The sequence below is a fragment of the Drosophila sechellia genome, chromosome 3R (genome assembly GCF_004382195.2).
Source record: "Drosophila sechellia strain sech25 chromosome 3R, ASM438219v1, whole genome shotgun sequence".
Lineage (NCBI taxonomy): Eukaryota > Metazoa > Arthropoda > Insecta > Diptera > Drosophilidae > Drosophila > Drosophila sechellia.
This window is the reverse complement of record NC_045952.1, coordinates 4,380,937-4,405,855: the sequence shown is the minus strand read 5'-3', so window position 1 is coordinate 4,405,855 and position 24,919 is coordinate 4,380,937. Positions and strand designations below refer to the sequence as shown.

The following is a 24,919-nucleotide window of genomic DNA, read 5'->3' as shown; positions in this document are numbered from 1 at the left end:
AAAGTGAATTAAAAGAACTTTTTAGAATTTTAAATCTATATATATGAAATCGGCGAAGAACTACGTAAGAAACTCACACATCGAATGTAGATTATTATACTAACGCATACAAAATGCATAAATATTTGGAATCTTTTAGCAGATTCCCTATAACTGCGCCAAATAATAGAACCATCAAGGTTCATTCTTGTGAAGGTGCAAGTTTTATATGTAACTGGAAAAAGCAAGATAGGAACTTACGCCCGGATTCAGGAACAGATCGAGGTGGTTGTGCAGCAGGACTTGGTTCTGCTGATTGCCCAGACAGAAGTTCTGCAGGAACTCGTGGGCCAGACACATGAGCTCCTTCATCAGCTCGTCGTCCTTCTCGTCGTACGGATTCTGGAGGAGATCGAGGACGACGGTGTGGACGCCAACATTGCGGAGCAGTCGTTGCTCATGCTTGCGTGGCTTGACCACCGAACCTGGACCGGAGGCAGTTACGCAAAATTTGTTCATGCGGATGAGAATCTCCTTGACCTTGCGGTACTCGTTTCGCTGCTCCTGCGACAAGGCGGCATTGTACTCCAGGCTAACAGCATCTCCGCCAGCGTCGGTGGCCCCCAACTCATCGGTGGCCTTTGCCTTGTACACCCACAGCTCCGACTTTTCCACGCTCTGGCGAAGGATGTCCAGATCGGACTTGATTTGCTTATAGGACTCCACGTCACTGTCCGACACCAGAAGTTGCACCTGAAAGCGGAGACGGAGGACATAGCCTGGTTAGTCTAGAACTGTCTGGTTAAGCGAGAGTTCTTCAAAATCATGGGTACATACAAAATCAAAAGATCGGTCGGTACGGTATGCGTTGAAAGTCCACTTTGTTAGTTGTGTTTTTTTAAACTAGATCATGAGTTCGATTGCGTGAATATACGATTATATTAGTATAATGGTATCGGATTAGTAAGGTCGAGTCTCGATTTAAAAAAGAGATAGAGAGATAGCGCATGCAAACACAAGAGAGAAATGAGCATTAGATCAATTGGTTAGTTAGTTGCAAATTAATCTACATATTTAGCATTTTATATCTTTAATTTTATAAATTTTTACTTTATGATACCTACTGCTAACGGGTAAAACTACCTTAATAATTAAATGAAGCGAGCATCGATGAATAGTTAAATAGATGTGCGTTATGAATAAATATCTAGAACTGTCACTTTAGATATTATCTCACCAGGACCACAAATATTGCAAAAATGATATGACAGCAAAATAACAATTAGCAACGCACCTGTCGAAAAGCCTGGAGGACCTCCTGGCGCTGACTGAAGTGCCGGAACAGAAGGTGCAGGGCACCCGAGACCAGGGGAGCGTAGTCGTGCATGATCAGGTGGAGTAGGACACGCAGAAAAGTACGTCCGCCCTGGCCATCCAGGTCCAGGTTAGCTGCGTCGCTCCGCTCGCAGTCGAAGATTCCCTCCGCCTGCACGCCGATGGACTCCAGGTCGATGTTCTTCTGGCGGGCAGCGGTGGCGGCGGCTGCGGCAGCTCCGGCGGCCACAGACTCAGCACTATCGAGGAGATCGGTCTCATTGGAGCTGGCAGGCGTCTGCGGTGCCTGTTGTTGCGACTGCTGCTGACTTGCCTCATTGTTAGCGGCCGAAGCGGCCACCTCGGACTCGTCGAACTCCCGCTTGAATATGGAGAGCAGGCAGCTGATCCTATAGTCCAGACGAACGTCCAAAATGAACTGCAGTATCTCGATTATCTTCAGTTTGGTGTCCATCACCAAGGGATACTCCTTCATTAACTGGGAGACGGACTTCCGCTGCTGCAGGGAGATCGTGGGCGCAGCTATGGCCTGGCCCACTGATCCCAGGGCCAAAGATGTCATTACTGTGTTTATGTCCCCAATAGAGCGTAGAACTCCACCTTCAGCTGCAAGTTTAATAAGAGTGTAAGTAATCGAAGTTGAAGTAGTAGAAGTAAGAGTAAGATTTATCTACATCATATACTAAAATGGATAATCTTCATAAGAAGCCACTTATTATTATAGATGGTTGTCACTTTAAAATCATTATCTTTCAAAGCTGGTAAGAATATTTGCCATTTACATTGAAAAAACGTTTCATACAATATCCATAATATTTTTTTTTTCCTTTTTACGGAGTTTCAGGCAGTTGAAAAGTCTTACCCTCTGTGTTAGTCTCCTCTTCGACAGCTTGTTAAGAGAAAACATTCGAGCTTAAGACTCTAAAGGTGTCATTATTTTAAGAATATACAGGACTTACAATCAATATCCGTGCTGGCAAAGGCACCTGATGAAGTATCCGAGACGCAGTCCAGGATGGACAGAAGCGTCTTGGTGAGTCTTAGAAGATCGCTAAAGCTGTAGAATCCGAAATAAATCAGATCCCTTGCGAGCTTAACAACCTGGAAAGGCAGTTCAATGATCAGTACCAATTGATATTTCACATCTGGGTTCAGACTTACCTCGAAGGTGAGTTTGTTTTGCTCTTGATCTGTGAAGAGCCACACCTTGGTGGCCACATTGCACAGGTAGTTCTCCACAAAGGCGATGGTTGTGTTGAACTTGGCGCGACAGGCTTGCTTGTTTTGATCTGGCTGCTGGTTCTTGCCATCGTAGCTGCATGAGGAGAGATATATAGCACCTCTAATCAAGCGTACTTCGATTCGTACTTACTCCTGTATGGACATCTTTGACGGTATCTCACTCCAAAGGCGGGCATACTTCACAGGTGTCACTGGTTCCTGGGGATCGCGATCCACGTGAAGGTGCAACATCAATCGGCAGAACGAAGCTCTCAGCTCGTAGGGCATGGTTTCATCCGACATGCATCTGCAAAAAATGTAAGGTTTGCAATGCCAGTTGCTCCATTTGTTTCCAGACTTACTTCAGGATTAAGTCAATATCCAGGCGAGGCGAAAGCTCATTTAGGGCCAAGTACTGGCGGTTGAGGCACATGTTGGAGAACAGATTCAACTGGTGGCGATAGTAGTTCAGAATAGCCGCCTCCAGCTCGCCGCCATCGCAACTGGCCAAATCAGCCATGGACCGGGATGTCTGCAAGTCAATGGTAAAATATGGATAAATACTAACTGCGAACTAATATCATCTTCGGTTTTCATCTTACAAATTACACAATTGAGTAACTAAAATGAGAGATGTAAAAGTACCCACCGGTTGTCCCGTCCACTTGAGGTGGATTTCGTACTTATCCCCCGTAGATGGGCTACCATCGTCCTCGTTCAGGCTGGCACTGTCCCAGGTGGTTGTGGTGGACGTGGACTGCACATCAGACCGATCCTCATCGTCGCCGGCGTCCTCGGCGAGCGTGGCCAGGCACACGTCCTCGGAGGTGCCCTTGTAGCAGCGCGCTGGGCCGGATCCGGTCCGCAGTGCTCTTACCTGCGTCTCGATCAGTATGTCCTTGTTCTTGTCGCTCAGCACGCTCTTGCAAATCAACTCCTGGGTGACCGCGATAGCCTTGCGATTGGACACGCACAAGTCTGAGAGGTAGTCGAGAAACCGCGAGTCCCAGTTGTGCATGTTCTTCCGCACAAGACCGACGAAGGTTTCAATTTCTGCGGCCGTTATGTGTTTCTCCAGCAGCTTTCGGTTGTTGTGCAGCAGGGCCGTGATGGTGTCCTCTGCCAGAATATCGTATCCGATCTGCTTCTGCATTAGGCCAAAGTGCTTGGCGATGTACTCCTGGTTCTTCCGGTAATCCTGTTGCGACAACCTCAGGATACGGTAGCACAGACGAAAGATATTCTTGTAAGGACTGTTCTTCGGATCACTGAGCTCATCCAACCGCAGGAACGGACCGTCTCCGGCTGTGTGCTCTTGAAAAGGACCCTGTAAGATCTTGAACAGCTGCTTAAGGATGTACTGTTCGCGCAGCAATTTCTGCCGATCTCTGATTGGGTTCTTGATGGTGAATTCCAGAGCCTTTGTCTTGTTCTGTTCGTTCTCCATTCCGGCTATAAAGTACACTATATCCTGCAGCAGCGAGATCAGTGCCCGTCGCTCGTTGATGGAGATGCTGCCGTTGTCCAGCTTGCTGGTAACCGTGGCTAGCACTTTGCACGCGTCATTGGCGAAGTCCAGGTCGCGAACCTCCACCGGGGAGACGGGAATCAGCGCAAAGGCCTCCTTGTCCTCCTTGATGGGTGAGCAGCAGACCATCGACATCACCGGCTTGTCGTCGTCGGCATCGATGGGTATTGAAGTGGCATGAACCCAGGTGTTGGAGCAAATGTGCTGCAGTCGCACATAGCTGGACTGTGGGACCAGACTGTCGGGACGTGCCATTGTGGTGGCGTCCAGAACGAACACCGAGGCAATGTCCGCAGAATACGGAACGGACACGAGGCGGTACTGCTTTCCCTTGGGTTTGTCTGAAAGATATAAAAATTAGGAATAGTAACATGTTATTTGGGTCCAATACCACATACCGTTTATGGTAGAGTTCATGGTGGAGCAGCTGAGGCCAGAGTCCTTGCTACAATCGCCCAAATGCAGATCGTGTCCTGATGCAGAAGTGGCAGACATCGCGCCGGCCGAAACATCGATTTCCGCCTCGGCTGCCAGATAGTGTCCCGTAGCCAGGTGCTTGAAACGGTACAGAGAGTTCCAATCGCCGGCACCGCCACGGCAGGAGTCGTGCTGAACCACCTCGATCTCCCAGAGCGCCTTGCTACTTGTGGCCGCTGTGGCACTGGTGCGTCCGGTGGTGCGCAGAAAGACGTGGTACTGCTTCTTGTACTCGTCCATGGTGAGAAACTTTTCCTGCTCGGCATGGAATAGACGCACCACGTCGCCGCCCTTGAGGATGTGCTCCTGGTTCTCCTTGTGCTCCATGAACAACGAGATCTTCCAGGAGGTCGACGAGTTCAGAACGTTGACCTCCTTGCAGCCGGGATTGTCGGGCAGTTCGTAGTTGGCTGCCACATGGAGGTTCTGCTGATCCGCGTTCACCGGACTTAGAATAACCTTGTCCCCCACCACCACGTAATCGCCGATGGAGCGTAGCTTGTAGAAGGGCTTGATGTAGAACCACGAGCCCTCGTTCCCGTTGGCGTCCAGATAAACGCGCATGGCATTCTTCTCCAGCAGCGACGGCAGCCGCTTGTTAACTGTCAAGTATTTGTTGGACTTCAGATGCAGTAACTGCACCACAGCCCGTCCATATTGGATTGAGGTGCCCAGCAGCTTCTTGTTCTCCGTCTCGTTTTGTTTCTTCTCGATCTCCGCCGCATGCTGTAAAACACAATTAACATTGTTAAACGATTAAATATTATAGATATTCTTGAGCTTACATGCAAACGCTTGAGAAGATTGGGATCCGTATTGGAGCTGGCCGATTGCTTAGCTGCTTTCCAAAATTGTTTCTGCGCGGAATAGCGATTCATGGGGCATATTTTGATGAGGCAGTCTGCAAATATACCATAAATATAGTGAATATCAACTATAAGTTATCCCGTCTTACCCCTGAACTTCTTAGGCGGACAGCTGAGGTCTCCGGCCTCGGGACACACCACTGTGCGATCATCGACCAGGCTGGCGAAAGAAACCAGATGTTTAGTGCAGTATTCAACAACAGGTGGCCTCAGGAGATGCTCCACCTCCGGGCGGCACACTCGTTACGTCCTCGTTCAGCCGGGACAATGGTACTTACCCGAGTGTGCTCAAGAAACCGCAAACGCTGCCCTCCGCATAGAGGGACACAATGTCCCCCAAGTGCAGGAAGCTCGCCGAGCCAATTATATTTTCGCCCATGTCTGAAGCCCTCTGTGGGTTGGGGCTCGCGAAGGGATTGGAAACCAAGTCGAGGGTGCCGAGTGTGTACAGTGGCTGCCGCCAGGTGGCGCAACAATGGGTCTCCACCCGATGCTCCCCACGTGCCTGTTGCTGTTTCTCTGCCCGTAGCTGTTCCTGAGCTGGGAGCTATTGTTTGGAGGCGCAGTCGGTTACGCGAGTTAATTGCACTGATTTGTCGGCCTCGTTATGTCCTGCGGGGATTGGAAAAGGCAAAAGCAACGTGAGTTCGCTTACATCTCGGGGGAAAACAAAGAACGCTCTCATGATGATTATCGTATATGAACGTGCGTTAAATGCATGTTTTAGTCATATATGTACTGTAAAAATGGTTTTATTTTTATGAAATATATTAGACCATTAGGTCATTTTCGAATAATATATGAATTGGGAAAACAAAGCTCGCCTGTTCACGTAGTGACGACACGCACCGTTACTGTCTTATAGAAAAATAAACCACCGAGAGTTAGAATGTTGGACCTAAGCGCTTAATGGTTTCAAAAATAATCAAATTCCACTAGTGAATTAGGTAGACCTTATCTTAGTACATTGGATATCAGAAAATTTAAATTTAAAAAGTGTAAAAAAGTTGCTCGTTTGTTGTGTCTGCATGGAAACGACACACCTAATGAGTTCAGTATTTTCAAGGAAACTTATGTTTTCTAATATATTTCCATTTCGAGTAATATTACATTGTTTTCAAAAACCCACATTACTCGAAACCAATGTTGTTTCACTCACCACAATTTCCGTTAAAGCGCCTAAAATATTTATATCTAAATTTCCTTAATTGTTTGTTGTTGCACGCTAAGATACAAAAATGTCGCCAAATGCTACAAAGGCTTTCAGCCTTAGCTGGTTATAAAATATTTATGAAAAGTCGGTCAATCACCCCACATTACTTTGTATCGGGGGACACCCTGGCGTATGGGTAATATTTCCACCCTTGTCGAGACATCAAGTCGACTGCCTAATATTTCCAATAAACATTTCTCCTTGATGTCCGCATTCTGAGAGTGTACCAACTAAAGTTGTCACTTTCTACGATTTTTGTAGTCGAGGCTTTTATGCTTTTTTTTATTTGCTATCCATCCACCCATAATGGTTGTTCGGCGAATGGGAACAACAAATGGGAATGTACTTTGGCATATTAAGTCACAATAGAATGAGGTAAATGCTTCCATTGTTTGGCAAGTTCCATGGAAGCAAGGCATAAAAGTTTGTGCTAAGATTTTTGTTTGAAGGATTCCTGAAAGTGGTTCAAAGTTCTACGTCAATGTCAGGCTTTTATTTCCCACTTTTTTTGTTTAAATAAAACTTATGGCAGCATATGTGCAATTAAGCATAATATTCGAATTTCACATTTTAATTTGTTGCCCAAGGAATAAAAACAAAAATCTTCACTATGAAATTTCTGATTTTATGAAGTTCATCAAATATTCATAGCAGTTATTTTTTTATGATTGCTTATTTTTAGAAAGCATTTCATATATCCATTGATTGTACATTAACTTTATTTATGCTTAACATAAATTGTTGATCTGTTTATTTTATATATTTCACTTAAGCTGTTATTTATTTATTTATTTGTTGGTTTATTTTTGGCGCGCCAAACTTACACTATTCCCCACTTTTTATTGTTCAAATATATTTGTTTCTGATGATTAGATTGGCTTATGGGATATACTTCATGTGCATACTAATGAGCAGAACACATGCTTAAGGAACGAACCCATTTGATTGCTGTGTGGTCCCAGTTAATCAGATTGATTGACATAACAATTACCGAAATTCCGACACAAACTTCACTTAAGACAGGGGTTTTAGCCTCGAGAATTCTGGGTAAAACACCACCACTTCACCCGCGGAAAAGAGAAATTCATAACTTCAGCATGGCATGGCACAGCCATCTGCTCAAATGTGATCATCTTGTTAGCAGTGATGGAAGGAAGCAGCTGAGTGAAGGCAGGAAACGAGGACCTCCACCTCCAACTCAACCTTCAGCGACAAGGACCATGGAATTCGGATGAAGGGGAGGCGGCGGCGCCACCAACTCAGCCATTCCAATCAATTGATTCTTGGGGTGCCGAGAATTTTCACATTCTCCGGATGACGCCTAAATCTGTTTGCCAACAAACCAATTACGCTGGTATCACAATGAACTTTTGCCTAATCCGTGGCTGTGGCCATCAACCACCGCTGTTCGGCAATTAAATCGAATTTATTCCGAATATAAATTTGGACAACGAGCGCTTCAATCAAATTAGGCGCTGGAATAACAATAATCCGGCAGTTACCTTAAACAAAATCACACTCAAAATGTGGATACACACACGGGGCCCTCAGTAGCTGCGAGATATTTTGCCTATTTTTCGTTTTCGTTTCACAGTTTGCGGAAGCTGGCACAGCCAGGTTTCCGTGGGATCTGTTTTTCCAGGTGCACATTTTCAGCCCGACCAAGTAGCCAAACGGCCAAGTGGCCAAGTGGCCCACAAGCACTTACACTCTCTTTTTAATGTTCGGGCGTTGTGTAAACAGAAGGAACCGCGGAACTCTAACAAATAGCAAGCTGGGATGATTAATTGTGCGGATTCTGTGGGCAGCTCTTCGATTTCCATTTGCAGCAGCCCGAGCAACGAAAACGGTCTGCGAACACCGAGCGCTGGAGCGAAAATGTTGGCCCAAGTTCGCCGCAATTGGACCAAAAAGCTGGCCCTGAGCTTGCAGAAGCTTTTCCGCTTTTCCTCTTTTCATTTCGAGTGGAAAACGCAGCACTTTCGCTCAACTTTTCTTTTCATTCATGGCTATGGCTTCTCCTTGGGCCAACCCTTCCGCATCCATTCGACATGCTTTACGCATCAGCGCTGCGAATTAGTTGGGTTAGTAGTGGCGCATTCGATAAAGCCACCTTTGTGCCTCCACTTGAGTGCATCTGCCTGCCATGGGTTTTGCCTTTTTGCCCCGGGCATGTGCAGATTTGATTTCACTTTCTTTCACCTCCGCCCCGAGCCTTTGGCTTAATGCGATTTCGCCCACCGGGTCAAGGTCGTCGGTGCGACTTTCGTCTGCAGCTCCAGCGAATGTGGGCCCCTCGACCAGCCTTTGTTTGGGTAGCAAAGCTACTACGAGTAGCTATGCAAGCATTTCATAAAATCTCTTTTACCTAGATTAGTTTGGCCTGGCAGTAAAGGAATGCGCTCTGCCGAAAACAATGCGTTGCATATGAACACAGGATAAAAGCTTCACTTTCCGGTTTCAATTTTTTATGTTTTCTTCAGATAAAAAAATAAGATATAATCAAGCGATTAACGTAACAACTGTTGCGTGAAAATAAGATAGCACTAAGCTCTTTTATAACATTAAGTTAGGAGCGATTTCTAAATCTTATGTTAACCCTTTCTGACAGATAATACAACTCAGAGTTACATTGAGAAATCGACCCTTAAGATATCAGCAATCCTTATAAAGTGCTATGTGACCGATATTTTCTTGCAAATTTCATTCTAGCATTTTTCAAATTTTTATTCTGAGCAGCAATATACATTATTAACTATTTCCTTGCTCTTAAAGTGTTTAGTGTAAGCCAATTTGTGAAAGATGCTTCCAAATCTGAATTTTGTGCTGATTAATTCTGGAATTTGTATGTATGTATGTACATATGTATTTATTTATATTTTCAAATGTTTCTCAGAATTTCGAAATTCCATATTTCCTCTTTGAAAAGGAAATGTAAAATTCAATTAAATGTTTACGTTTTCTCTTGGAATAATGATATGCAGATCTAAACAAATTAGATAGAGCTGAAACATTTTTATCGTTTGCGTTTAGTTCTTAGGTGTGTGTTAAATATAAAATGTATTTTTAAGAATATAAGTAATTATATAATCGTATTATAAATGTCTTGCATTCGAAAGAATGATTTGTACTTCACTTTGTATGTACATAGTTTTTTTTTTTAAATTTACCATTATAATTTCATTGTCAACCTATAGCATGGACTGACCTAGCTCACTAGTCACATTTATTGTCTTACGCGGATTGCTCGCTATCGGCCTGTCAATTTGGGCGATTTAAGCCAGTCAGGCGACTACTAACGGCTCTAAAAGCCATCAGTTATCGGACTAACCGGTGCGTAAAGCAGCGTTCGGCGGTCAAGCCATAGGAAAAGCTTTGAGCTCAGTCACATGCGTGGGAAATGCGAAAACAACGCGGCAGACAGCCACAAGTGGTTGGCATGCAAACAGATGCAGACGTCGATGTCGGCGCTGGCGTCGCGGCAGCTGCGCAGCGGCAGCGCGGCGGGCGGCGGCAGTCAGCTGACCGGAATCGCGTGCGGCGCCAAACAGCTGAGAGGCAGAGAGAAAACCGCTCTCCGGGAAGAGGTTGTTTACATGCCACAGCGCAGGCGTGGCTCAGCTTTGGGCCAGCTTGGAAAGCTCCTTCGGGGAGCTTAAAGCACAAAAGTTAAGGTATTTTCGGAGGAGCCGAGGCGACTTTTCAGTAGACGAGCAACGCGCAAAGCGCCACGTTGTCCTTCGCAGCCCCGGAAAAGCAAGGAAGGAAAAGCGGAAAAGCCAGGCGTCGCGTTGAGCGGGCATCGAAAAGTAGGCAACACAGCTCCTGCTGCCTGCTGCCTGGTGCCACGGTGCGTATGCGAGATGCGATGCTGGGGCCAGTGAAATCCGATACGGAAAGCTCATTCTGGGCGAAAATTGTCAGTGAATCGAAATTAACAGAAATTTCGGAAATTCCGCTAGTTCAACACAATTTAAAACAACCTAAAATTGTCAGTGAAAACAGGGGAACAAAGGGATAAAAGTTCGTACCGTGTGCGTGTGATAAAAGTTCCCTCTGTGTGTGTGTGTGGGTCTGTGAGAGTGTGTGCGCGCAAAAAGAATAGAGAAAGCAAAGCATCCCGAAGGAGTGGCACACAAAGTGTTTGCATAACTTAACTCGCGATAACCACCCACCAATAACTTGATTAAATTCCCCGAAATCTCGACGAAGGCGCGGACTGAAGAAATGGATACGCGGAAAGGACATCCACGGTGGTGAAGTAATGCAATCAGTTTCAGGCCATGCCCGAGAGTCCGCCAATGACCCCAAATAGTTTTCAGTGTGGCGCTTGTCAATTGAGGCGTGGTCGCGCCAATCCATTTTGTCATGGATTCCGTCCAGACAGCCCAGTGTATCGTGTGTTCCGTCGTCGTTTGCGTCCTGCTCATCATCGCGGGCTTTGTCATATTCATCCTCAGTGTGTTTGCCTTTGCACCCCTCGTGGATAAGATGCAGCTCCGCCTTATAGAGATCAATGTGACCACCACGGAGAGGGATCCCATTCTCGATTACGACTATGGTTGAGCTGGAGGCAACACTTTCCCTGGACTTGTTCCCTTTTTGATTGAAGATTTCTCATGATATTCTGCCAAAGGATTGACTTTATACTCATTATAAATATACTATTTTCCGTGTAGGTCAATTAGTGGATGAGTTATAAATACACGTGCATAATATTTTAATATTTAATATGGTAATTGGTTACCATAGGATTATCTAGTATAATAGATAGGATATATGTATGCTAAACACAGGTATTTATTCAAATATTGCTTAAGTATATTATCAATACAAGGGGTATTTGTTAGGATATACATCTAATCCTCAGAAGCGACGAATATTCCCAAAGAACTCGAAAGTCCGTTGAGCAAACAAGAATATTTCTCGAATCCTTTCCTTTGTTTGACCTACCTAAATCCAAATAGTTTCTCAAGCCCATCGAATTGTTGGGCATTAGGCACTTTAGCAACAATGAACCGAATGGGGAACTTCGGGGCAGTGAGCCACATCAATGTGCAATGATTGAAATCATGCACAGAATGGCCCAATCCCGCCCTGCTCCCCCACCTCTCCCCATTTCCGGACTGTCATCTAGCCGACGGATTGGGACCCAGTGGAGCAAGGCGGAATACGTACATCTGTTTGGCAATTTGTGTGAGAAAAATGCTCCCGAAAATTGCCTACCAAGAGATGCGGCAAAGGACACAAAATATAAAATGGAAAATGGGAATCGCACACAAAGCGCCACGAATGTCGGAACTGCGAGGCAGGCGGAGGAGGGACATCGTCGACTTGGTTATTGGCTTAGATGGGTTTCCCGGCTGAGCCGCACACACACGGCTGGACAACAATGAACAGTGAACGGGGAAAGTGGCAGGACGGGATTGGCATGGGCTGGATCAGAAGGGATAAAGGTCACAGCAACAGGGCGTGAGTGCGAGCGAACGAGTCGGTCGAAGGGCGACAGAGTTTGGTTCAAAGTTTCGGGCCCTTTTGTCAAAGCTTTTGTCTGCGGTCGAGTCCTTGGAGAGTCCTCTGCCTGCCCGCCTGCTTTCCAGATCGCACATAAAACAATTCCCGTCTACGGAGGGCAAATTAAATTATCTTAAATTGGCCAGCGGGAGAAATTACCCGGCCATCCGCCCGGCGACCTGATCGATATTGTCCCAATTGAGCTCTAACCGCTTTACGGCGGAGTCAAACAATCTGAACCCCTCTTGCGGTTGCATTGGCTGTTCATTGGCAACTATTGCTGCTTGGAATCGCTACCTGTGTGCCTGTGCGGCTGGATCCCGGGTTCGAAAACCACGGCAAGTATTTTAGCGAGGCATCATCAAATGCGAGCCGCCGTCGAGCTTGATGCTCTCATTGTTGCCAGCCTGTCAGTTCGAATTACGCTGAAGCCGGCGAAGCCACCGCCCGCTGTTCCACCCACTGCTCCATCGCCCTCCTCCGCCCCTCCATCATCAGATTCATGCACCAGCGCCACATTCAATGGAGCCCGCAATCTGCAATCCCCGCACACGCTGCACCAACAGGAAAATTGAATAAAATGCCGGCCATGGCACGTTCGCTATGTTAAATAGTTGAACAAAAACTCACTAGGGAAATTCTCAAAGGGCTCCGCCGACGTTGGAATGCCCTTTCCATTGAGGGAATTTAAATATCTTGCGTGCTTATATTTTGCTAAATATTTTCCATTTACATTAGTTCGGCGCGACTTTAAGTGCCCAATTCTATTCGTTGATTTATAGATTTAATTTCGAATTATACTACTTACATTTTATACTGCTTTTCCATTCAGACGTAACATCGCGAATACCCTAACCGCGCAACTCAAAGTTCATTAACTGGCGTATTAATGGACATGCGAAAATTCGAATGGCGAGCAAATCGAAGTGTGAAATTCATAAGAAACCTTGTCGAAAGTATAACCCATGTCTGATGACATATATACCACGTTTTTTCTACATAGTATAGTTGATAGTTTATATTAAGTGTTTGTTCGATACGTTTCATTTGGGAATTGAAAGAGTGAGAGTAACCGCTTTCCTTGGGGAAATTCGGTGGGCTGTTCAGCCATCTGGATGCTGGGAGCTTTGAAACTGTGGAGGTCTAATCAACTATTTATGTGGATTAATAGAATATGAGTACAGACGGACGGCGAAGTGCCAGTGAAGTGAGAATCCTTTAAGAATCATTTAACATGAGTAATGAGAATGCAGGGCACATGTGCTGAGCGCTCCTTTCACCAGTTTGGCCATTCATTAAAGGTCTGGGCCCTGTCTGCTGGCTCAAAGCAATTGAAAAGCCAAGAGAAGATACTCACACACACACTCACACTCGAATGGCGCTGATGAGAGCGAGCACTCTGCTCCTCCTCCAGTCCGCTTCATTGATAACACCCGACCTCCGCATCCAAACACACACACACACACTTAATAATTGTAGACAAGTGGGCTGTGCACATCGGATGGGTGGGGGGTGGGCGCTTATATTTTATTTACAGCTCCAGAATGTCGCTTACACAATTTGCCTGTTTATGTTAATTGCTGGCGCTCCCAGGCGCCAACCCCGCCCACTTTTTTGCCCCCCCTGCCGCCAAATCCCCACCAGCTGCTCAATTCAGGTGCAAATTATGCACATGCTCATGGGAAGCCCACATAAATTGGAGCAAACACACGATTGTGGTCAAAAAAATAAGCATGGCTGAGAAACCCCAATGTGTTTTATTTATTCAATGTGATATCTTTGTGGTCAGTTTGTCTTAAATCGCCTTAGGCGAGTTAAAATGGTGATTATTGATGATTATTGATGATTGATATTGATTAAAAATTATTTTACAAATATGCACAAACGTTATCAGTATGTTAAATGCGATTATATATTTATAATGACAACTTTTGTAGAATTTGAAACTACAGTTGAGTGATTCTGAGAGAATAAAAAAAACAAATAGCACAATTTTTAACTGTTCAGATTATAATTGATGATATCTTAAGCACTTATCGTGGTTAAAGAGGAAATAGTTGTCAAGTTCCAAGTTTTGTTTTTTAATATTCATATATAATTGCACAAAAACATAATAATCAAATCAAATTAAATACTATTCCGAACTAGCGTTTAAAAATTAAAAGCCGCTTGATCAAAGTACCCGCAAATGACATCTCAATTGACTAGTTAACTTCAATAAATGAAACTCACTGCACCTACTATCTATTATTTCCATTAATTTTATAATTTAGTAATTCGTTGGCCATTATAATGTGAATATAATTGATCGTAATTGTGTGATCATACGACCATTAAACAAATCTCGATTACATGCAAATCAAGAAGTAGTGAAGTGCGCTCTTTCAATTGCAACAAAAAACTTGGCCAGAGAGCAATTTGACGATGAAAGGCCATCTTTTTAGCCCAGGCAATTAAATGGAAATCATCGCGTGCAGCAGGCTCAACACGTCCACTATTTCATTCCCACCCCCCTTTTTTTTTTGAATCCCTCATCTTCCCTCTCACTCTATCGCTCGCCACCTGCCCAGTCAACACCAACAACAATGTGGCGCTTAATTAAGCACGCGTCGCCCAGTCAGCATCTCTCGCTCTCTCTCTCCCTTTCGCTCTTTCTCTTTCTCTCGCTGTCTGCAATCAAGATTTGTGCACTGAGAGAAAATATCGACATAGAAATATATAATTTCTAGTTCCTGAAATCTCGACATTCATACGAACGTGGAAACGGTGGATCAAAAATATATATGTATACCCTGTAGGGTCAGTAACGATTCCTTGTACGAGTACCTATTACATATTTTTGAACGAATCCGGTATACCCTTTTACTCTACGAGTATAAACGAGTTTTTATTATGACTAGTTTGCTTCGTCATTTGCTATATAATTCTTAAACACTGCCATTTAAACAATTTTTGTATAGCAACAAACTTATCACCACAAAACAATTTTGCAAAGCATTAGGTACACATGTGGTGAGAGGTTTGAGTTGGGTTGATATGACGGATTTGTTTCCCTAAGGATTTATGTAAGTTTGGCTTGTTAGTTCATTTAAGTACACCGCTCAGTAGTGCAAAGTAATATGTGGTTTTAAGTATGCTACTTTAAAGACCACAATCAGTGCTGGCATAGAACCATACCCCCGATAAACAAATGTCTTCAATCAGTCGGATTTATATGTTTTTCCCTTGCATTTTCTTTTCGTGTAAGCAACAAATAGTTGCCAGTGCAACGTAATTGAATCACAGCGCATTTCTGGCCCGTTCGCTTTGGTTTACTGTCACTTATTCAGCGAAAGCAAGAGGCAAGAACGAAATCAAAATCAAAATCAAATGGAATGGAAAGGCGAGGGCGTGACTGCTAGATAATAGCTATCGCGGTAATTAGCCTATCGGTTCGGTCGCGATAGGCTTATTGCCTTATGACCTACTTAAATTGCCGGCAAGCCCTTCGGGAAACCAGAAAAACCAGTAACTGAGCTCGATTGGCAACAGGTTGTCGTTGTCGTTGTCGTGGGATACTCACCGCAGAATGTGAAAATATCCCTTGTACAGATGTGCCACTGTATGGTGATGGGTATTGAATCATCCGTCGATAGGCGACGATCGTAAATCGAATTTGACTTTATATTTATTTTATTCAAATTCAAACACTCGCGGGCACTCGAAAGAACTTAAAATATTTTCACCTTGAGTGCGCGCACTTAGCCGCGGAAAAGAGAGAATAACAATAAGTGGGAATACGGCGAGGAGGGAGAAGAAGAAGAGCGCCAGAAACCACACACAATAACAATAACAATGCCGGGGCAGCGACGTCGTCAGAGGCGGTTTTGTCAATAAGAAATAGCCGTTAAAACACGCGACAAACAATTCCGGCTGCGAGAAAGAGAGGCAGCATGCGAAACAACGTCAACAATCGGCTCTCCCAGCCCCGCGATCCCGTTGACCACCCACAAGCAGCGCAGTCGCAGCGCAGCAGCAGCGCGGGCAAACAAAACGATTGTCGATTTCTACGCACTTTTCCAGGCACTTTTCCCACTCACGCACACACACCCACACACCCACACACGCTCGTCGCATTCAGGCCAACAAATTGAAATTGGCCAGCATTTCGGGCATAAATTACGCGCTCGAAGCGTACGAAAATGCAATTTTCCAGGGCGCCGCGTCATGCGCGACTTCGTGTACCGTACCGCTCAGCTCCTCCGTCTCCCTCACTCCAACGAAGTGCCAGCGCAGCGCAGATAAGGTGGACCGACGCGGAAGAACCCAGCGAAAACACGTCCGACTGAAAGCGCGGTCGAGCAACAAGTGTTCGAAAGCCGTCGAACCATATGATCGATTAGTGTGACCGCGCGAAAAATACTAGTTAGCCGTTAATAGTGGTATAATTGAGATCTTAACTATTTTATGCACAGATATATAACAGTAACATGTTAATTGTTAAATTTACTATTGTCAAGGAATGGCATAAACAAGTGCAGAACCATATGATAAATTAGGTGGGAGCGCAGGGATGAAATACCAACTCACACTAAATACTAGTCCACTTACCGTAAGCTGGTAGCAACAATCTAGCGATTCAAATATTCATAACTAATGTTGATATGGTGACCGACGATTAAAATCTTCCCATTTCTTCACTCACATACTTACATTTTGCTTCTAAGTCAAATTAATGCCTATTAAAACAATAAAATGGTCACCCTAACGATCTTGCGTTGGTATTATTTTTTTAGCGATCTGGCAATACCGCATATGTAACAAAACTTATCGCGAATTCAAAGATCTGTTCTTTCAAAAATGCGGAAACTAAATTGTGAATGGGTGTAACTTTAAGAAATCTTGTCTTCGAGCATTGGCCTTGCTGCATTGGTAAATGGAAATGGAAATTGGCATTAATATGCGGCATCTCCCCTTTTCGACTTGCAGAAAATGCTGGATGTTTGCTCGAGAAACCATTGAAATCGTCGCACAAAACACCTCGTTTATCCTCCCCCAGAAACTATAGACTTCCGCATCATGGCTGTGGCTGGGTTTGTTTTTTGCCGGCCATTGTTCGGGCTCGCCATTGTTCTCCTGGTGGCGCCAATTGATGCCGCCCAGAGGCACACTGCCTCGGATAATCCCTCGACGTACAACATTGGCGGCGTACTGAGCAATTCCGACAGCGAGGAGCACTTCAGCACCACAATAAAGGCAAGCCCATTGAGTAACTGGATGCTCCACTTATCCGAATGCGATAATCACGCTTTCCCATCCAATCGCAGCACCTCAACTTCGATCAGCAGTATGTGCCGCGCAAGGTCACCTACTACGACAAGACCATCCGCATGGACAAGAATCCCATCAAGACGGTCTTCAATGTGTGCGACAAGCTCATCGAGAATCGGGTAAGTCGGTGGCCAAATGCAATTACCTGCTCATTTCCGACCACTCCTTCATCGCTTGAAGCTGCACACATATGTATCCGTATCTGTGTTTAACCCGACCTGGTTCGATTCATTTCCATAATTCAAGGGGAAATGATTCGGAAATGGGATGATGACAAGCGGTAATGCGCCAGCAGATTCCAATATCCATGAGCTAACCAGCTGGAACTCTTGGAGCGAGAGAGCGCTTAAATGTGCAAATTTAACTATAATTATATCACTTAAATGCTTTATGTTGTTATGCACCAGGTTTGCAGTAGGATATATTGGTAGGAGTTGGGCTATCTTAATAATCTTAATAATTATTGATGGTCTTTAGTTGAACTTAATGACTTATAATATTGTCTACTATTTGGCTGCATTATAAAAACAAACTGGCTACAAATATAAAGAACTATTTAATGAAATAAGGGGTTTCATCGCACTGTATTGCAATCAATGGAATCACAAACTGGATTCTCGTGCAATAAATTACCGCTGTCATGCACAAAAAGGTGTCCATAAAATCCAAATGACGAAGAGCACTTCGCCGCTTAAAGTGCAATGCACCCGCCAGTGTGAGACTTCGTCACTTAAAGCTGAAACACTTTTTGCCGCCAACTGGTTGGCCTGCCATTTTGATTATCCATCCATCACATTCCCCATATTATGCCACATTTATCATGAGCGTCTCTGTCGCTGCGGGATGCCATCCCAAGCAGAAGCCCACGCCCACTGGACCGGGTCCAAATCAATGAGATGTCTGTTTCGGGGCGTCATCGTTTGTCATCATTAATGTAGGGGTGAATTTATCATGTCAGGTCCCTAAATGCGCGTCCATTGCCAACCTTTCATTACCCAAAGGAAACAAATCAACTGCCATTGACTCCATTGAATGGAGGATCTGAAAGGTGCGTTTCGAAACTGTAGCATTCGACCGGCAATCAATGTTAATTTGAAGTACATTTGTATAAAGTCGACAAGTATCTTATGATGCTGTAGCTCAATCTACGCCTTCATTATTTTTGCCATTAGTATTCTCAACCTTATGAATTCGAAACGTATCTTATTTCGCTTCGGCATTTGAACGCCCTCTCGGCGGCATTTACACTTCCGATTCGCATCCACCCATCCATCGCCCTCTTGGCATCCTCCCATCATTGCTTATTTCCACTGATTTGGTTCTCCGTCCCCCGATCCCCGGCACCCTTTTCTTTTCCATCCGCAGGTGTACGCCGTAGTCGTTTCGCATGAGCAAACCTCAGGTGATTTGTCGCCGGCGGCCGTGAGTTATACAAGCGGATTCTATTCAATTCCCGTCATTGGCATCTCCTCGCGGGACGCGGCCTTCTCCGACAAGAACATCCACGTCTCCTTCCTGCGGACGGTGCCGCCGTACTACCACCAGGCGGATGTCTGGCTGGAGATGCTCAGCCACTTTGCCTACACGAAGGTATGTTCCAGGGTCACCCATCCATAGATGCTCAGTCTGTGGCTGTGGCATCTGCCCCCCGAAATGCTCCCAAATTTGACTTATTGACTTATTGAGTTGTTCCGTTATCTGCTCCGCTGGCGACAGGTAATCATCATCCACAGCTCCGACACGGATGGCCGGGCCATCCTGGGTCGCTTTCAGACCACATCGCAGACCTACTACGACGACGTGGATGTGCGCGCCACCGTGGAGCTGATTGTCGAGTTCGAGCCCAAGCTGGAGAGCTTCACCGAGCACCTCATCGACATGAAGACCGCCCAGTCCAGGGTCTACCTCATGTACGCCAGGTGAGTTCCTCCGATTTGCGTAGGTAATGTGCTCCTAATTAGTACCATCGATAGTGACGTTTGCAGTTGGTGTTAATCATTTACCACTGCTATCGTCATCCGATTAAATAATCAAATATCACTTCGTTGGATTTGGTGACTTTCACCTAAGATAATTTAGCTTTACCAAGAAAAGATTCTTTATTAAATCAATAAATATATGTGTTGGAGCTTTCGAATTTGATATTTTAATATTTATTATTTGCTGGGCATACATATGTATATGGTTGTCAATCTTGATGCATTTCTTACTTCGGATGACTGGTTAATTTTAATTCTCCAGCCCGTCAGTCAATTGTTGTCAATTCAGAATAAAATGATTTTATGTTGCGCTCCGTAAATTGGTGTCAATGGAAAAGCGGCGTACACAAGATTACTGAGATTGAATTCCAGCATGGGCGTGCCTTGGACTAACCAACTGGTCGCTTCTGCTTTTCATCGAATGGAGGCAACGATATACTAGCGATTTACATATGTGTATTATTACTATAATTTTATGTGTGGGATGGTTTCTTGCTTAACTTGCTAAACAGAGCTTCCTAAGGTCACTAGTTTCTGGTGGTAAACACCATAAACTAAGGTCCTGTGAATTGGGACAGCTTGTGAATTCTGGTGGATAGAACTGGTTTATTTAATGAATAAATAACTTTAGTAACTTTAGCCTTAGAATCTATGGAATATGAGACAGTTAAGAAAATAGATTAGTTAGATTCTTGATTAGATTTTTTATCTAGATTAGATTCTTGCTTCTAGTTTTAAAGTCCCTTTAAAAGTCCGTAGATTGTGATTTGGTCTAGCTTATAAACAAGCTCAGTAGTGCTCTATACTAATCATGAAAGACCGAAACACCTGAAATGTCGAAATTGTAATTATTATTCTCGCGTTTTTTGTGCCTTGCATTAATCCACAGCACGGAGGACGCCCAAGTAATCTTCCGCGATGCGGGTGAGTACAACATGACCGGTGAGGGTCACGTGTGGATTGTGACGGAGCAGGCTCTGTTCTCCAACAACACTCCGGACGGAGTGCTTGGTCTCCAGCTGGAGCACGCACACAGTGACAAGGGGCACATCAGGGTAAGTGCTAAGTCCTTCTGCTCCAGAGATCCTAAGTATATATTTGGTAACCTGATAACCAACAGGACAGCGTTTACGTTTTGGCGTCGGCCATCAAGGAGATGATTTCCAACGAGACCATTGCCGAGGCTCCCAAGGATTGCGGCGATTCGGCCGTTAACTGGGAATCGGGTGAGTGACTCTGAAGTGATCATGGTTTTCCAAAGGTGTTGTCATACCCAAAACATCCGACAGGCAAGCGACTGTTCCAGTACCTCAAAAGCCGTAATATCACCGGAGAAACGGGTCAGGTGGCCTTCGATGACAATGGTGACCGAATCTACGCCGGCTACGATGTGATCAACATTCGGGAGCAGCAGAAGAAGCACGTGGTTGGAAAGTTTAGCTATGACAGCGTAGGTTACTTCTTTTATCTTCGAAGCTATCAAAACATAATCCAAATGACCGAATGAACAGATGCGGGCCAAGATGCGGATGAGGATTAACGACAGCGAGATCATTTGGCCGGGAAAGCAACGTCGCAAGCCCGAGGGCATCATGATTCCCACCCACCTGAAGCTGCTGACCATCGAGGAGAAGCCCTTCGTCTACGTGCGGCGCATGGGCGACGATGAGTTCCGCTGTGAGCCGGATGAGCGTCCGTGTCCGCTGTTCAACAACTCGGATGCCACAGGTTGGTGCTCCAACTCCATTGACTACAAATTCGATGTAAACTTACCCTTTCCGTCGACAGCCAACGAGTTCTGCTGCCGCGGCTACTGCATCGACCTGCTGATCGAGCTGTCCAAGCGGATCAACTTCACCTACGACCTGGCCCTCTCGCCGGATGGCCAGTTCGGGCACTACATCCTGCGGAACAGCACGGGAGCGATGACGCTGCGCAAGGAGTGGACGGGCCTCATCGGGGAGCTGGTCAACGAACGTGCCGAGTAAGCGATGCGGGATCCGCCAGCATGCGACTCCTCCTACTAATCCGGACTTCCATTTAGCATGATCGTGGCACCACTAACCATCAATCCGGAGCGTGCCGAGTACATTGAATTCTCGAAGCCATTCAAATATCAAGGCATTACAATACTCGAGAAGAAACCGTCACGATCGAGTACTCTCGTGTCTTTCTTGCAGCCGTTTAGTAACACGCTATGGATCTTGGTAATGGTGTCGGTCCATGTTGTGGCGCTCGTGCTCTACCTGCTGGACAGGTGAGTCCTGGGTCTATCCCATCCCATACCCCCACCATACCACATAAACCCACCCAAGCAAAAGTGAGGCGAAGCAGAGGGCTGCTGCATTGGACGGTTGAATGGCACCCCGACCAGCTAATCCCCGCCTGGAGTGGCCTGCAGATCCGGATCCTATTAACCCCACGTTTCAATTCCAAATTTCCGAACTCAGATTCTCGCCGTTCGGACGCTTCAAGCTCTCGCACTCGGACAGCAACGAGGAGAAGGCCCTCAACCTCAGCTCCGCGGTGTGGTTCGCCTGGGGAGTCCTGCTGAACAGCGGGATTGGCGAGGGCACGCCCCGGAGCTTCTCCGCCCGGGTGCTGGGAATGGTCTGGGCCGGATTTGCTATGATCATCGTCGCCTCGTACACCGCCAACCTGGCTGCCTTCCTCGTGCTGGAGCGGCCCAAGACCAAGTTGAGCGGCATCAACGACGCCCGGCTGCGGAACACCATGGAGAACCTGACCTGCGCCACCGTCAAGGGCTCCTCCGTGGACATGTACTTCCGTCGCCAGGTGGAGCTCTCCAACATGTACCGCACCATGGAGGCGAACAACTACGCCACCGCCGAGCAGGCCATCCAGGATGTGAAGAAGGGGTAACGATTGCTTCAGGCCGACGATCCTTTTCGTAGCTGAGCGTATCATCGCATGTCATCGCACCACTGTCCAGATCCAGAACCAGACTACAACTATACTACTACTACTACTACTACTACTACTACTCACTCTCCAAAACGCCACCTTCAATTCAATTCGATTCAGTCCACCTAACGCCACTGTCTCTATCATTCTCTGTCTCTCTATCTCTCTTGCTCTCTTTCTCTCTGTTTCGATCTATTAGATATTATATGATATGATATGATATGTTTTGTAATCGTTAGCGGTATCGTGTTCGTGTTGGTCTTGCCCCCGTAATATCCGCCCCTACACCATCTTGTATTTCCATATCTTAGCATCTTTATGTCTGAAGTCTTTGCAGATCGTTTTTAATGTGGAGTATATCAATATCGTATTTTTATTGGTCTGCTCAAACTTTAACTAATAATATTGTAGATTTTACATCTTTTTATTTAAGTTAATTAGTTAATAATGTCATTTTATGTACGCGTTACTCGTAGAGTAACTAGATTGGTTGAAAAGCAAGAGGTATGTAATAGCCGATTAGATCTGTCCGTATGTATGAACGTCCTGATCTCGGGAACTTAAAAAGTGTGAACATAATCACACATCTCTTTAATGGAAAAGTAAAAAAGAATCTGCAAGGGCAAGGCAAGTTTCGGCACTCGAAGCTAGCAATTCTTTCTAGTTTCTTGAACGTTTCTTCCTATATGTTGTAACCCCCTCCACCCAAATCCAAACTGGTCAAGCAATAACAATAACGTCCGATTGTGTCCACAGCAAGCTCATGGCCTTCATCTGGGACTCATCTCGGCTGGAGTACGAGGCCTCCAAGGATTGCGAACTGGTTACTGCCGGAGAGCTGTTCGGACGCAGTGGGTACGGAATTGGACTGCAAAAGGGTTCGCCCTGGACGGATGCAGTCACTCTGGCCATCTTGGAGTTCCACGAAAGTAGGAGTTACACATGTATACCATTGGACGGCATCTAATGACTTTTCTTGCAGGCGGTTTCATGGAAAAGCTGGACAAGCAGTGGATCTTCCACGGACACGTCCAGCAGAACTGCGAGCTCTTCGAGAAGACGCCCAACACTCTGGGGCTTAAAAACATGGCGGGAGTGTTCATACTGGTGGGTGTGGGCATTGCCGGCGGCGTGGGCCTGATCATCATCGAGGTCATTTACAAGAAGCACCAGGTGAAGAAGCAGAAGCGCCTGGACATTGCCCGACATGCGGCGGACAAGTGGCGGGGCACCATAGAGGTGGGTACTCGACGCAGTCTCGAGATGATCAATCTGAGTAATTACATTCCTCCCCAGAAACGAAAGACTATTCGTGCCTCGCTGGCGATGCAGCGACAGTACAACGTGGGCCTGAACTCCACCCATGCCCCGGGCACCATCAGTCTGGCAGTGGACAAGCGCCGGTATCCTCGCCTCGGTCAGCGACTGGGACCGGAGAGAGCCTGGCCAGGAGACGCCGCCGACGTTCTGCGCATCCGTCGGCCCTACGAACTGGGCAAGCCTGGTCAGAGTCCGAAGGTGATGGCCGCCAACCAGCCGGGAATGCCCATGCCCATGCTGGGCAAGACACGGCCCCAGCAGAGTGTCCTGCCACCTCGTTACTCGCCCGGATACACCAGCGATGTGTCGCACCTGGTCGTCTAAGTTAACATTTTGCCAAAGCAGTTAGAACTTAGAATCAAGTATTATCTTTGCTCAGCCCATGGCGATAGCCAGCTAAAGAGAATTTAATTGTAGCAAATTGATTGTTATCGCTGAAAGGAATGGCCAGGACCAAAAAAGGACGATTAGCGTAATCTCACACAACATTTATGTAATTTTTGCATTGTTCCGTCGTTGGTCCTGTGCGATTGTCTGTTATATCAGAGTCTAGGTGTATTATTGGATGGTCTATTAAGTTTTTGTAGTTTTCGACGGATTTATGTGAGGTGCTGGAGGTAGTTTCATTTCACTCTGAGTTCACGCTTTCAATTTGCATACTGTTTCCCCCAACTACTATATCTCCGCTTTAGCTTTTCTCAGCTTTTTAATAGAACTCCCATGGAAAAGAAAAGATACATATATCGATTAATGCATGACCAGAATCTTTCAACAACACACAATTCACCACAAAACCCACCCATTGTTGCAAGTCGTATACCAAAGTCTATTCTCATCCAAACCCGATTTTGGATCTGGGCATAAGTTTGCCTCAACTGAAAGCTCCGATAGCCTGTACAACTATACAAATTATATTTCGTCTTGAAAAAAAAAAGCTTGAGAAACTTAGATTTCATCGATTGCAATAGTGGATACAGAATCCAAGAAAGGGCAATTCCCAGAAAGCAATTAACTAGACAAAATAAATTAAACTGAAGGAAGCTTAAACGAAATTTTTAAACAACAAGATTATATATTATATGTATACATAACATATTGGTAAGATTCAGTGTGAAAGTTAACAGCATAAATGTGAAGCATAAGAAGCGAAATTCAAGAACAAACAATATTTATTAGTGGAATTTGAATTTTAAATGTTTTGCGTGTGTAAACCGTTTATGCGACTAAAATAAATATTTAAAACAAACTAGTA

At 45.5% G+C, this 24,919-nt stretch overlaps 3 protein-coding genes across 7 annotated transcripts in view; 2 read left to right on the top strand and 1 right to left on the bottom strand.

The window, feature by feature from the left end:
• LOC6620843 (inositol 1,4,5-trisphosphate receptor) overlaps positions 1-16,468 on the bottom strand; it is a 22,283-nt gene extending 5,815 nt beyond the window's left edge. The window contains exons 1-14 of one of the 4 annotated variants that reach the window (XM_032722548.1): positions 8,328-8,419; positions 5,685-6,018; positions 5,496-5,566; positions 5,326-5,441; positions 4,462-5,266; positions 3,185-4,404; positions 2,898-3,067; positions 2,687-2,842; positions 2,476-2,629; positions 2,274-2,415; positions 2,177-2,203; positions 1,274-1,920; positions 817-882; positions 241-732 (exon numbers count right to left, since the gene is read on the bottom strand). In XM_032722548.1, coding sequence (XP_032578439.1) covers positions 241-732; positions 817-882; positions 1,274-1,920; positions 2,177-2,203; positions 2,274-2,415; positions 2,476-2,629; positions 2,687-2,842; positions 2,898-3,067; positions 3,185-4,404; positions 4,462-5,266; positions 5,326-5,441; positions 5,496-5,566; positions 5,685-5,785 — 4,167 coding nt within the window. In that variant the 5' untranslated portion in view covers positions 5,786-6,018; positions 8,328-8,419. Of the gene's footprint in view, positions 1-240; positions 733-816; positions 883-1,273; positions 1,921-2,176; positions 2,204-2,273; positions 2,416-2,475; positions 2,630-2,686; positions 2,843-2,897; positions 3,068-3,184; positions 4,405-4,461; positions 5,267-5,325; positions 5,442-5,495; positions 5,567-5,684; positions 6,019-8,327; positions 8,420-15,695 lie in introns of those variants that run through there. The other 3 variants (XM_032722550.1, XM_032722549.1, XM_032722551.1) reach the window with 3 other exon arrangements.
• LOC6613956 (glutamate [NMDA] receptor subunit 1) lies at positions 10,336-24,919 on the top strand. Its single transcript, XM_002038384.2, has 15 exons — positions 10,336-10,469; positions 17,102-17,368; positions 17,440-17,562; positions 18,809-19,033; positions 19,160-19,362; positions 20,312-20,477; positions 20,543-20,648; positions 20,712-20,872; positions 20,934-21,150; positions 21,211-21,406; positions 21,467-21,679; positions 21,873-22,301; positions 23,104-23,276; positions 23,330-23,586; positions 23,644-24,919. Exons 2-15 carry the CDS (start codon positions 17,192-17,194, stop codon positions 23,989-23,991), a joined length of 2,994 nt encoding a protein of 997 aa, XP_002038420.1. The 5' UTR covers positions 10,336-10,469; positions 17,102-17,191; the 3' UTR covers positions 23,992-24,919.
• On the top strand, positions 10,521-11,345 carry LOC6613957. Of its 2 annotated transcripts, none has more exons than XM_002038385.2 (2): positions 10,521-10,880; positions 10,942-11,345. In XM_002038385.2, the coding sequence occupies exon 2, from the start codon at positions 10,988-10,990 to the stop codon at positions 11,183-11,185; it is 198 nt and encodes a 65-aa protein (XP_002038421.1). In that variant the 5' UTR covers positions 10,521-10,880; positions 10,942-10,987; the 3' UTR covers positions 11,186-11,345. The 2 variants fall into 2 exon arrangements, with proteins under 2 accessions (XP_002038421.1, XP_032578444.1); XM_032722553.1 differs by having other exon boundaries at positions 10,935-11,345.

What these genes read in the sequence shown, in the direction of transcription:
- LOC6613957 (XM_002038385.2), top strand. Translation starts at nt 10,988, where the DNA reads ATGGATTCCGTCCAGACAGCCCAGTGTATCGTGTGTTCCGTCGTCGTT.
- LOC6613956 (XM_002038384.2), top strand. Translation starts at nt 17,192, where the DNA reads ATGGCTGTGGCTGGGTTTGTTTTTTGCCGGCCATTGTTCGGGCTCGCC. An exon ending in GAAAGTTTAGCTATGACAGC is followed by an intron (nt 20,873 to 20,933) that starts GTAGGTTACTTC and finishes CCGAATGAACAG; the next exon opens with ATGCGGGCCAAGATGCGGAT. An exon ending in ATCCAGGATGTGAAGAAGGG is followed by an intron (nt 22,302 to 23,103) that starts GTAACGATTGCT and finishes TTGTGTCCACAG; the next exon opens with CAAGCTCATGGCCTTCATCT.